The sequence below is a fragment of the Arvicola amphibius genome, chromosome 15, assembly GCF_903992535.2.
Source record: "Arvicola amphibius chromosome 15, mArvAmp1.2, whole genome shotgun sequence".
Classification (NCBI taxonomy): domain Eukaryota; kingdom Metazoa; phylum Chordata; class Mammalia; order Rodentia; family Cricetidae; genus Arvicola; species Arvicola amphibius.
Window position 1 is genome coordinate 50,184,825 of NC_052061.1, and position 13,646 is coordinate 50,198,470.

A 13,646-nucleotide genomic window follows, 5' to 3' on the forward strand; every position below is an offset into this window, starting at 1 on the left:
AAAACCACCTGGTTTTGCTCTTAAGAGCAGGCTGGCTCATCTTCACCAGCAAGTTCCTTGAAACCTACCTTCCCTGACTCAATCTTGTTCGAACTGCAGGGTGGGAACATGACTATCATCCCAAGACTCAGGAGTCTGATGCAGGAGGAGTGTGTGAGCTTGAGGCCAGCTTGGGCTAGATGGTGAGTGAGTTCGAGGCCAGTCTGGGTTATAGAATGTACTTAAAAAAAAAAAAGGAAAAATAAAAAATAAAAATCCAAATATTTGCTCAAATAGCAAATGAGATGGACACCGGGGCGTCCTCTGCAGACTGAATTAGGACCACTTCAGGTCTTTGGGAATCCTCCAGCAAGCCTCGGAGACCGCCACCTGCCACTCCCAGAGAAGCGAGGTGGGCGGGGCGCCGCTGCCATGGAGACTCGGCCCCGCCCCCGAGAACCCCGCCCCTCGGCGTCGATTGGTCGCCCTTTGCTCCCTGACCTCGCCGCCGGGCCGCCGCTTCCTGCCGGGCGCTGAGCGCCGCCCGCCGCCCGCTGCCGCGTCTTCCCGCGCCGCCGCCCCGCGCTCCGCCTGCCGCGCGCTCCGCCCGCCGCGCCGACAGCTGCCCGGCGGCCGCCCAGTGCGAGGATGCGGCGGCGCTCGCGGATGCTGTTGTGCTTCGCGCTGCTCTGGGTGCTGGGCATCGCCTACTACATGTACTCGGGGGGCGGCTCCGCGCTGGCCGCGGGCGCGGGCGGCGCCGGCAGGAAGGTGAGTGCCGCGAGGCCTGTGCGCCAACCCGGGCCTGCGGCTGGGAGGCGCCGTGCACCGAGAGTGGTTGCCGGCTCCGGGAAGCAGGCGCGGGGACCCTGGCCCGGACTCGCGAGTCAAGTTTCCTTCGGGCTCTCAGGCCAGGAGTGCGAGCCCCGGCCCTGCTCTGCTTTCCAGGGGCTCTGGGTCCAGCGACTTGCCTCCTGCACGGGGGGCGCGGGCACCCGAGGCCACATACTGCCCTGTGCAAGGATCTTGGGCACTGTTGTCTCGGTGGATCCACAGCTCTCCGCTCCCTGTGCCGCGAACGTAGGGGCCAGACTCCCTGCCCCCTGCTCTGCACTCCACCTCGTTCGCCCCAGAACCCCCATTCCCTGCTCCGGGATCTTGGGGATCGTTGTCACCTGAGACCCTGTGCTCCCTGAGAGCCACACTCCTCTCAACTCGAACCCCGACTCTCGACGTCCTGCTCCGGGATCATGGGGATCTCGGTCCCGCCAGAACCCTGGTGCTCGAGAGATCAGAGGCGTGATTTCACCCGCTGCCCCTCACCCTGCACTCAGTCAGTGAGGATGTATCGCGGTTCTGCCAGACTTCCCCTCCTACTCGCTACACTGCCCACCTCCGGTTTTGACCCTGCGCGGCGGCGGGAACTGTCTAACCTCTTGCACTTGCCATTTCTAGCCCCAAGTCCCTCCGTGTGTATTTCTGATGGGTCCTCCTCTGAGGACCGAGTAGTGAGGACGTGGGGACCACGGGTTGCTTAGAGCTCGTAGGTCCTGACTCGGCGCTAGGCTTGGGTACCTAGAACGTGAGCCTTGTCGGTGTGTTGGTGCTGTCTACTCTGGGCCGTTGTAGCCTCTCCGGAGGGTTCTGCGATGTGTTACTAGCTAATGAGCCTCAAAGCATAGCTTTCTTTTACAAAGCCCTGTAACCCTCCTTACTTGATGCTGAGTGACACTACGCGACCGGAAAAGACTGGATGGAAGTAGCCCTGGCTGCGGGAGATAGGGAATAGGGTCTTGAGTAGGAAGGACTGTCACTAGTACCCGACTTTACCCCTAGTCAGACCCTGAATGTCAAGGGCACTTGGATGACTCCCTTTCCCTTCCGGCATCTTTAAGTTTTCCAGCTGCAGTTATAGAGCGAGGGAGGTGGCAGTGTCTTATTCCGCTCTTGGAGGATTTCGTGATTCATTTTTATTTGCAACAGCGAAAGTGGAAACAGTGCTTGGCTTGTGTGGCCTGGACACTGACTTCCAGCTCTGCTTTCTGAATGATGAGTGTGTTGTGAGCCCCTGTTAGTTTTTAAGCAACCCAGATTTATTTATTTATTTATTTATTTATTTATTTATTTATTTATTTATATTTGGAGAAAGCCAGTGGCTCTGAGCAGGTGTGGTTTGTACCAACTTTGCTTCCCTAGTAGACATTCCCCACCTTGGGACTAGCCTGGCTGCTGGCAATGGTTTTTTTTTTTCTCCTATGCACACGAAGTAAAGCAAACTGACAACGCGTTGAATCGGCACAGGTATGTAGAGAGGCACCTGTGGCAGCAGCCCCTGGGGGGTTATCGCCCTACCTTTAGGGGCTTCAGTGGGCAGACAGTTGGCTGTTTCCCCAGTAAAGTCCTCTGGATGCCGCTGAGGCATGAGCTTTAGGTTTGAAGAAAACCGGTTTGAAGAAAGCCCAGGACTTCTTTGTGTTCTGCATGCAGAAAATAGTGGGGGAGTTAAACGTGGATTGAGGACCTGGGATTCTGTTTTGTCAGTGAGCCATAAAATGTAATCCTGACTGGAAGTATCCTGGTTTAGTGGTCTGTAGGAGGAGGAAGAGTGTGTAAATGCTGTAGGCTTTGTGTTCTCATTCATGTAGCTGGGTGGACCCTGAGACAGAAGATGCCCCAGAACCGTGGAGTGCCATCTCGAATCCTTTAGTACGCTTCCCACATTTAGTTAGTTCATCCTCATGATAGGAGAAAATTTGGGGTTTGTTGAGCTTGTACCCCATGGATGCGAAAAGTGGAGTTATTGAAAGCCTGGGGCTATTTATTTATTTATTTAGACACATGCAGGCAGTATTCTTGTGTTTGGTACTGCTGGTAGCAGGGCTCTTGTCCTATCTTCTGTTAGTTTCTTTATGCCCTAGTGTCTTCCCCCTCTCCCCCCCCCCCATGAGGCCCCAAGCTTCAGGATTGTGCTTTGGGGATTGTCTGAGAGTATCCTGTTAGGATTTCTGCTGCTTCAGCAGCCAGGCCAGGCTGTGTGCGGTGTGCCCTGCCTGCTAAACAACTCCTCTCAGAACCGCTGTTCTTCATTTAGCAAAACCCAGAAAGTCAGCTCACCTCAGACTGCAGATTGAACGAACCAAGAAGTTGAAAACCAACTGTCAGCATTTGCTGGAAAAGCCGGCACTCAGTGCTGAGATTCCGCAATGCTGAGGCGCTATGTTAAAGCAATTTGTGCATGATGTTTAAAATTGCATTTCATTTGTATAGGTATCTCCCCCTGCCATATTTACTCTTTCCTCCCTAAACTGATGATTTGCACTTCAAGAATGCCTTTCCTTTGAGCATCTTAAATGCTTTAAAAGTTTAATCATGTTATATTTCCCTGGGGCCCTGGTATGCTGGCAGTGGATGGAGCTGCCGAGGAGAGGAAAGGCTTTCTGTTGAAAGGAAGCTGCCTCTGGCTGAAGTGTAGCCACAGGAAGGGTTCCCAGTAGGAGAGCAGTGAGCTCCGAAAGTCTTCTTCATGGACTGCCTAAGTGCTTGAGGTACCCATCGCTCTTCCTGGGAGCTGCTACCTGTGCTGCAGCCTTGCGCTGGGCCCCAGGTGTAGATGTTTGTCATTTGGGCGCTAGAAGGAAACACTGGGGGAGGGGCTTCTCTAAGAACTAGGGAGGGACTGTGGGGATACTCAGTGGGAGAACAGTAGGCTATAAAAGAGAAGGGGCTAGGGGCTATGCTGTCCTGCAGAGGGCATCCCTTGACAAACTGGCTTGCTAGTTCATTTGGCTGGTTTGGAGGGAACCAGTACCGTCTAGACATGCAACCGGAAAGTGGTGGCTCAGTGCCTCCATTGGTGCCAAGTACCAACCACCTTGTTTTCTTCCGTGTGCGTAGTGACCCTCCCTCCCTCACCGCTCATCTCCGACCCAGTTCTCTCATAATAACCTTGGGAGATTAGCATCCTGGTACCATGGCTTTCTAAAAAACCATTGCTGAATAACTGATGTAGAAAGAAAGCAGCAGAGAACAATCCCCCGACTCCTGAAGTGGAGTGAGCCAGAATCCTGTGAGGTCTTTGTTTCTGGTTAACTGTGTATCTGGGTGTTATCTTCTTTGCATAGCTCCTGAGGGACAGGTCTGCGGGGAGGGGTGTGGGGGGTCCCTTCTGGGTTTGTGCTGGGATCTTGGATGCTGTTAATGAGCCATCTATGGGAAAACCCTGGGGACACTCATACCAGCTCTGTACCCAGCAGTGGTGTCTTAGTAGGGTTCCCAGTAGCCAACTGCCAGTAAAGGAAGTAGGTGAGGTGTGGAGGGTAAAGTCCATGATGGTGAGAGGGCTGGAGGTGCACCTGAGTTTGACAGGGTGGGTTCTGGCCTCCCCACTCCTCCTTGATCGGGCTGGAGGTGCTCCTGAGTTTGATAGGATAGGCCCGGGGCTCCCCACTCCTCCCCTGATCGGGCTGGAAGTGCTCCTGAGTTTGATAGGATAGGCCCAGGGCTCCCCACTCCTCCCCTGATCAGGCTGGAGGTGCACCTGAGTTTGGCAGGGTAGGCTCCGGCCTTCCCACTCCTCCCTGATTGGGCTGGAGGTGCACCTGAGTTTGACAGGGTAGGCTCTGGGCTCTCCACTCCTCCCTATCCCTCGTTGGGAAGTGTCGCCGTGATTATTGAAGGCTAGTAAGAGGCTGCCGTGCACAGTGTTGTTACCTGTGCCAGCAGGTTAGCAGTGATAAGTGTGCAATTTCAAAAAGGCCATTTGCACTAAGTGTGATGACATAGGTTGTCATGCTAGCACTTGGGAGGTGGAAGCGGGAGGATCAGGAATTCAAGGTCACCTTTTCATACATAGGACATTCAAGTCCAGGCCAGCCTGGGCTATATGAGATCCTGCTTCAGAACAACAGTAGTGGAGGCGGGAAGACTGCCAGGGAAAGCCCAGCAATAGCCTCGTCTACACTGTAAGATTAGCCTCCTTAAAGAAAGTAGAGTCCCATGTAGAATTCTGTTGTGGCTGCCCATAGGAGTGCAAACACAATAGAAACAGATTGTGACTGTAAACACTACAAAGATAGTGAGCTATGCCCTGGGCCCTCCGCAGTAGTGAAAATGAACCTGTTTGCCAGTGGCTTGGGGCCCTCAGTCGGCTCAGCTTGCAGGGCTAACTGCTGTGGTGGTTGGGAGGGGTGGCAAGGCCCTGGGAACAGGAGAGCTTTTCTGAGGCTGTAAGCCTGCTGTGATCTCCCCAGCAAGGCTGGGAGGAAGGGAGTGGTGGGGGTTGGAGGCTGTTTGCCATCCTTTGTGTCTAAGGGTTGTGAGAGGTGGTTGGAAGAACAGTTAGGTCCGGAAGACAGGGATGTTTGTAGCTTCCCTGCTGTTGCTGCTGCTGCTGCTGCTGCTGCTGCTGTAGTCTCAGGGTTTTGACTACTGTGTTTCTTTGAGAGGACGTGATGTCAGCCCAAAGCTGCCCTGATGCCCCTGTACATGTTCAGTGGTGGCTGCCTGGTCACTGAGTGGGGGCTCAGGCAGAGGCCAGGAAGCCTGCAGGTGTTTCTGGGCGGTTTTGGATAGTCTTCTGCAGGCCCAGCTGAATGCACTGTGAGAAACCTGGGACTTGGCCAAGCCCACTCCCTTGAGAGCTCGGCTTGAGGGTGACACTAAGATTTGCTAGCTAGGCAGAGTGGGGTCGTGATGTCACCAGGTCATACAGCCTGGCTGCCACTGTCTTAAACACCTAGATCGCCCCCCCCCCAAGGCTCTAGCTGCTTGTCTCTCCGTGCCCTCTGCCCCCTGTATTTTTGAGAAAGACAGTCTCCCTCTTGGCCCCTTTCCACATTGAGCAGCTAAGGGTGAACCCTGTCACCCAGTAGGACTCCTGCCACTTCCCTGTTGGGTCAAAGCAGGTGCCAGTGTTGGCTCTCACTGCTGTCTGCCTTGAGTCCTGGCCTTCCACACACATGTACTCAGCTCCTTCCTGCTGAGGTCTCTTCTGAGGCAAGGATCCAGTAGTGCTTCCTACAAAGGCTTCCACGGAGCTTCCAGGACAGGCTGGGCCTGGTGGGCAGCTCTGCTAGCTGTGTGGCCACTGTCACTCTGATATACAGAGGAGCTCACCACAGCCTCTCCTGGCCTGGACAGAACTTGACCTTGTTCTCCCTGGGTGGGAAGACTCGCTGACCTTTGACCCTGACTTTATACTCAGGACTAACCCGGGCTCAGAGGTTCCAGTCTAGAAGGTCTCCATGCACCTCTCCCCAGAGACTAGGCCATTTCCGCTGTGGGGGTGTGGTCTCAGGCTTCGACACTGATCGGCTCACCTGCTGGAACCCTTTTTTTCTTTAGGTTCCTGGGCCTGGAAAGGCTGTGAAGCTGCCCAGCCCTCTTCCCACATGGTTTGGACTGTAAAGCTGACTCGTCTGTACTTAACCCTGTCCAGTAGTGTGGGCCCAGAAAGTGTGCGTTGTGATGAACAGATTGGGTTTCTTAGCATGCCGACATTCATCTGGGCTGGACGTGTGGAAAAGCAGGCCCCCTCACTTGAAGTCTCACTCGCGGGGCTGCAGTTTGAATTTTCCTTGGCGCCACAAGTCACTCTGAAGCTGGTTCTGACAGCCGCAGTGGAGGGTGGCTTTCTGGGGCCAAGCCGTACCTGTCACCGTGGCCCAACCTCTCCTTGCAGGCTGTCATCCGGTGAATGGTCCCTTCCATTTGCTTCCTTCCTCCTAGAAGCGCCCTGCCCCGTGGTGTGAGCAGTCTCTTCCAAGCCCCCTTGCTGGCCAGCTAATCCTCCAGCAGCTCCTGTCTCTCTCTAGGAGGAGGAGGACCTGGAAAGGGATGGGGCAGGGCCCCCTGAATTGCAGTGTCTGTCTTCGCAGGGGCAGCGGTTGCACTGTTTGGGCTTTCTCACATCCAGCTTTGGGGCTGGAGGACTTGTCTTCATGATGACATCCTCTACTGTGGGAGGTTCACAGCCTCGTCAGCCTGGCACACTGGGTGCCAGTGCCCCTGGTCATACCAGGTCCTGCCAGGGCATGAGACAGGATTGACTCACCTGTTGATGGGACTGTTAGCTTTTGCTTTTTCTCCTTGCACCTTTGTGGCTGGGCCTTCTCAGAAGGAAACAGCCACTCTCTGAGGTCTATCTGTGGTAGGCCCCCTTTAGGGGCACTCAGGTGAGAATGGAGTTTTACAATCTAGCAGATACCTGCCTAGCACCTGCTGCACGCCATGTATGTCCTGAAAGCTTCTATCATATTGAAGAAACCGAAGGGCAAGAAAGGCAAGAGGCTTTCCCAGGGTCGCAGAGCTTGTGGGTAGGGAATCATTTGGGCTGTGGTGGCACCTGTCTCCTGAATGGATGTGGCTGTGAACCCCCCAGGCTTCCTCGACCCCTTCCTTGATTGTCAGTGTCCTTTCCCTTACGATGTGGCGACTCTGGGAAGGTACCCTGTGACCTCCACGCTCAGGAGTGCTCTGATAGCAGCAGCAGGCTGCTTGCCTTACTTAGGTTTCTTTCTGTCCACCATTAGATCTACCCTCTTACCCGCAGGCTTTGGCCTGACCCGAAGCAGCTGTCCTCGATGCTGCACTGGCCAGGAGAGTGGTGCCAGGGTCTGTGCCTTTTATTCTCTCACCATGTGTCTCTTGAGACGCTGTGTGCCTAGCACAGCCGTGTCTGGAATCCTCCTGGGAACCCAGCAGACTGATTCTTGACTCCACAGGGGTGGGGCCGGGAGGACAGCAGACAGTGTAACATAAAGGGCGGTGCTGGCACCCAGCAGCTTAAGGGGGATGGGGCAGAGGACATGCAGATCATGGAGAGAGTGAGTCCAGCCTGTAGTGTTCTCTGCTCCCGAGGCCCCCAGGCTCCCAGGCTCCCCAGTGTCCAGCCTTTCTGCCCATCTTCATCTGTGCTCAGTGTCTAGAATAAACCAGTTTCCAGGGGTCACTGCCTGTAGTGCACCAGCAGAGCTCTTCTGTCACAGGCTGCCTGGGCTTCCTGTTCCTGTTCACTTGGTTACCCATGCACCTGGTGAATGCCAAGTTACCTGCCGCGCCCTGGCCCCTTACCCTCCTATTGTTCTCAGTTCCAAAAGACACCTACAGTTGAGTGTGTGGTAGACTAGCTAGCTGTGTTTGGGCTAGTCTCTGGATTCCTGAGCTAGTCTGTGAGGGGCAGCAGGGCGGGTAGGGAGACAGTTTATGGTTTAGGGTCTATGAAAGGACATCGTGAATATACAGAGTTGTCCCCACATGTCAGAGCTCAGGTCTTGAGCTCCTGTTGTGGTCAAGGGTCTCCATTACTGCTCCATCCCCAGGAGCGGCTGGAGGTGCAGGTGGGCTTGTTCATCCCTCACAATTGCAAGAGGGCAGAAGCTAGAACCTGCTGGTGCCCCACTTTGTGGAGGTAGTACTTCGTATCATGGGTTCTAAGGTCTATGGTGCTCCACTTTGGAGAGGTGTCACTTGGTATCATGGGTTCCGGGGTCTATGGTGCCCTGCTTTGGGGAGGTGGCACTTGGTATCGTGGGTTCTGGGGTCTGTGGTATTTTTGTGGAAAGCAAGATGAAGCTGTGACCTCACTGTCTGGAGTTGCTGAGGGACATCACCTGATAAACACATAATTCCTGAGGGTTCCCCAGGTGAGAGCTATCTGTCAGCTTTACTCCCAGGATAGGCAGGTATCTGTGGGGGAGGGAGTTGTTACACAGGGGCTTCTGGGAGCAAACAGCTAGAGTGGCTATGTGGCAGCCCAGGATAGGTAGTACGGGAAGGAGTGCTGCGGTGGCTTCTGATAGCTTCCTGGAAGGCCAGCCCAGGTGTGACCTTTGATTTCTGGCTTTGGGAAATGGACAGACGTCAGATGAAAGGTCTTTCTCAGCCGAATCACTTGGGATGGGAGCTTGAGGAGCTCATGCAAATTAAAGACTTGGACTGGAAACGGCCTATAAATTAAGCTCTCTCCAGGTCTGGGGCGAGTATAGACGCTCACACTGGGAATTTATGTGGTGCCTTGGTGCAGCCGCTTGGCCCAGCATGGGATGCCTTGAGGCCTGACCGTCCTGTTCTAACTGCGTGGGCTTTCTTGTTGACCCACTTGCCGGACCTTTGCTTCCAGAGGCCACCTTCTCTCTGTCCCTGCCCACCCGGCCTTGGCAGTTTGTCTTCCCAACTCAATTTTGTCCATCTGTAATTCTTTTTCATCAGCTCCAGGGCTCCCTTGTTTGTAAAATACTCTGTAGTTTGTGTGCCACTAGGAGAGAAAGCTGTCCACTGAACTAAATAGCGTGCTTTCTATTCGCTAACCCTTTTAGTTTCTAATCACTGAAAAAGCCCTTTCTGACTTAATTAGACATTGATTTTCCTATATATCACTCTTGTTCATAGACACAAAGGAAAACATAAGTGGAATATATTGGATAAAGTGTTTCCAAAACCTTTTCTGAGTCCAGCCACCCTAAGTCACTTTCTGTCTGCTTTTTTTCAGTTGTCCACTGTATCACTAAAATCGTTGGTGACAGCATTTCCCAAGGGAGGGCAACCAAGGTGTCTTGGCAGTTGTGTAATTAGCCACCCCAACCCTGAATCCTGCCGAGTTCTCCGTTTCACCGTCTGTTCCCATCTCATGGGATTTCCAGGGATTATTGTTTTTGGATTTTTGTTTAAGCTTTTGACATGCCCAGCAGATTGAGACTCTGAGCCTGCGGTGATGCACTGAGGCCCTAGCCTGGCTTACAGAGTCTTGGATGGTTTTCAGAGACATACCAGTTTCTGAAGTTCAACTGCAAAACCATCTCAGAATGAAGCAGTTAGGGCCCGGCTCTTCCCACCCAGGAGAGCCTAGTTGTTCTCCGGGCCTCTTTATGACAGATTTCCCAGAATCCTGATTGACAGGCACTACTTATTTCAGAGAGTAGTTGTGAGCGTACAGCCATTCAGAAACATTCTGGAGTACTAACCGTGTGAGAGGTCACTTTGGGTGCCAGGTCACAGAGGACAGTCCTGTCTTACATTGAGACTTAAGCTACCAAGCAGCTAGCGTCTGTGAGGAGTCCCTTCTGGGGTTCAGAAACACTAGTGAGGTTTTGTGCGGGCTGCTTTGAAGTGCTGGGAGACCCTGAAAGGAAGGCACTAACCGTTTGTTGCCATTTTTTCCTGTAAGAATCACCTGACTGCCTTGATACCTTTCTAGGAGCACTTGGTGGCAGGGTGTGAATCAGGGTAGTCACAAGCCACTGTCCCCTCAGCTGCCATCAGTAGCTCAGAGCCCCTTACCCAACAAGGCTGGCGTGGCTATTCAGTAGTGATTTCTTGGTTGCCCTGTATATCTACGTCAGCACCTTGCCTTACCATGGGCAGGAAGCCAGAGTGGGAGACGATTAATAAATATGTTTTATTCCTTTTTGTTCCTCCACCAGGATGTTGTTGCAAAAGTCCCACATATTATGTTGTATTTGTAACCGGTGATTTTGGCAAGGATGTGATGCTGCATATTTTCTGTAAGGTGTAATTCCTGGTGACTTCAATTTATATCAGTCTGTCGCTGCAGTTCCTGAAAGGCTCTGAGCCCTTGCCATTTGTCTTGCTTCCCTTTAGGCCTAAGGCCATACTCGGCTGGGAAGTTTTTCCTTTGTACACACATTAAATTTCTAGAAAACTCCAAGGTTACCAGACTATCCCCCAGGTCATGCTAAAGCAAAGGCAGGCTGTTTTAAGGTCCCAGTAGCTGCTTGCAGGAAGCCAGCACTGGCTGGCTTGTTTTCCAGCTGTGTCTCCGATACATAGGCACAAATAGCAGGTCTCCCTCTGGGAGTCAGAGCCACAGCTTCAGACCAGGAGGGTGCTGATTATGTGGCTGTTCTCTGCTTATCCTCCATCTAAACTGCTGATGTGGATGAGCCCAGAGGGGAGTGTCTGGGTTTCTGGGTGGTCTGAGGACCAGGCCCAAGGCTGGCATTGTGAAGGGTAAGGCTGCAGCTGCCCAGGTTCACCATTGAGCTCAAGAGGCAGGTAAGGGCTGGGGCGTCTCGTTCCTGATATAAACCAAGAACACATAACAGTAGGTATCAGGGAATAGTGTGGGCCACCCATCATCTGCCTACGATGGCATGAGCTAATTCGTACCTTCGTTTTAGGAAACGGACTCTCTCCTTCCTGGCTTGGTGTCGGCACCATTGCAGCAGTGTGTTTTGTTTTAGAGGTTTTTCTCCCTAACAGGACGCGATGGCACACATGGTGTTTGCCGCTTCTGACCTCCGAGTTGCCAGGATCCGTAAGCAGGTCCAGTGTGAGACCTGAGCTCAGTCCAGTATTTGCAGATAGATGATTCCCTGCGCCCTGGTCACCAAGGTTTGGGGGTCGTAATACTAGAGGGTCACACAGAAACGCTGAAGACCACTTGGGTTGGAGACAACCTGGACACTGTGCTGGCTCTGGGTTCCTCTGTAGGGCTGGTGCGATGTGGCAGAAAGGACACAGCCAAGTCCTGGGCCTGGGCCTACGCCAGGCTTCCTGGGTGGCCCTGTGACCTCAGGCAAGTCCCCTAGCCTTTCTGTGCGGTTTCCTCAGTTGCCTGTCTCAGCAGTTTGCAGTGGGGAGCGGTTCCTGTGTGTGAACTGTTGGGATCGGTCCTGGTGTCACCCAGCAGATGCTCAGCATTTGACGGCTGTTGTTAGTGTTGAGGGTTATGTTAGAGGTGGGAGCCAGGTGATGCCCCCTGAAAGGAGCCTCTACACAGTGGGTTGTTGTGGAAGAGCTGAGGTGACAGGACTCTGCACTCTTGCTCCTTCTTCACCTGAGGAAGCTGAGTCCAGAGGATGGTAGGCTGGGCGGTGTCCCATTGTGAGAGCCAATGCACAGGCCTCAGCCTTCATACCCAGCACTGGGTTTCTCAAAAGTTCTTTCCCAATTCCATCCCTTCCTCACTGGTAACTTGTCTTTGAACATTTGTATCAGGATGTGTGCTTTAACTGTGTGGCTATATAATTAATTTTTTAAAACTAATTGTTAATTGGTTATTTCAACATCTGGAGTTGTTACTGTCTGAGAATTGCATGTTACCTGGAACTTTCCCGTAGGTCCTGATTTCCTCATTTCATCAGTTCAGTTCTGCTTGCCTTTGAAGTTGTAGGCGAGTGACACGTGCAAGACAAATGAGTAAGGGGAGCCATACAGTGTGAGCGAGGAGCCGTACAGTGTGAGTGAGGAGCCGTACAGTGTGAACGAGGGGAGCCATACAGTGTGAACGAGGGGAGCCGTACAGTGTGAACGAGGGGAGCCGTACAGTGTGAGCAAGGGGAGCCGTACAGTGTGAACGAGGGGAGCCATACAGTGTGAGCAAGGGGCTCCGTACAGTGTGAACAAGGGGAGCCGTACAGTGTGAACGAGGGGAGCCATACAGTGTGAGCGAGGGGAGCCGTACAGTGTGAACGAGGGGAGCCGTACAGTGTGAGCGAGGGGAGCCATACAGCGTGAGCACAGCCTCCTGTAGGGCCCGAGAGCTGCCTCTGCCAATTGGTGCAGAGTTTCCATGTTTACTCCTGCATCACAGATGAACAAACTTCACTGTGTCATGATTCCAGCAAAAAATAGTCTAAAATAGTTAAGGTTTCTATTGCTATGAAGAATGACCGTGACAACTCCTTTTTTTAAAAATTTTTCTTTTTTCTTTTTTGAAACAGGGTTTCTCTATAACTGTCATTTACTTTGTAGATCAGACTGACCTCAAACTCATGGCCCACTTACGGCATTTCCATCAAAGGAAAACATTTAATTGGGTCTGGCTTACAGTTCAGATGTTTAGTCCATTATAGTCATGGTGGGAAACATGACAGCGTATAGGCAGCCATGGTGCTGGAGAGGTAGCTGAGCGGTCTACATCTTGATCTGCAGGCAGCAGCAGGAGATTGACACTAGGCATATAAGACCTCAGAGCCTGACTCCACAGTGACACTCTTCCTCCAACAAGGCCACACTTCCTAATAGCGCCACTTCCTATGGGCCAAGCATCCCAACAGATGAGTCTATGGGGACCATTCCTATTCAAACCAGCACAGTGAGGATGCTGAGTGACTGGATCCCTGTTTGTACTGCTCTTGATGAGGGGTGTGCTGGGGTCAGCGAGAGATGGAGGTGGTGCCTAAGGGGGCAGTGAGGCTTTTCTGCGGCCGCTACTGTACATGTGCTCCTCCTCCCTCTGTGAAGCAGCGAGGCCCTTCTGTTGGAGAGGGCTTCTGGGAGCAGATGGGGGTGAGTTGCTAGATGAAGAATAGTTTCTTTATCTTCCTGGACTGTCTTTCTCTCTTTTGGGCCTCCTGGTACTGTCTTGGATCCAGGAAGGTCCCTGTTGTTACAGAGAAGCTGTGGTTCTGTGAGGCTGTGTCATTTGTGGGCCCCATGTAGTAGTGATGGTCCCAGGGCAATGAAGATTGAAGGCCTCATAGGTTAGTAGGTGGCGCTAGTGACTGGACTGGGTGGCTACTGAACAGGTGCCTGGCCTGCTTTGCCTTTCCGGTCCCACAGGTGTCCAGGCTGGTTTTACTCCAATGCTTCATGCCTGCCCCTTTGGTGGCCCACTCCTGAGATTCTCTTATGCACCATGCCTTTCCCCAGGTGGTTCTCCTGGGTCCCCTGCCTCTAGGTGTTCCCTTCCTTCCAGGGCCTTGCAT

At 53.0% G+C, this 13,646-nt stretch overlaps 1 protein-coding gene across 1 annotated transcript in view; it reads left to right on the forward strand.

Moving 5' to 3' along the window:
• The first annotated feature begins 565 nt into the window (after positions 1 to 565).
• Positions 566 to 13,646, forward strand: part of Galnt2 (polypeptide N-acetylgalactosaminyltransferase 2) — a 120,748-nt gene continuing 107,667 nt past the window's right edge. Inside the window, exon 1 of the mRNA XM_038313125.2 lies at positions 566 to 750. Coding sequence (XP_038169053.1) covers positions 628 to 750 — 123 coding nt within the window. The 5' untranslated portion in view covers positions 566 to 627. The remainder of the gene's footprint in view (positions 751 to 13,646) is intronic.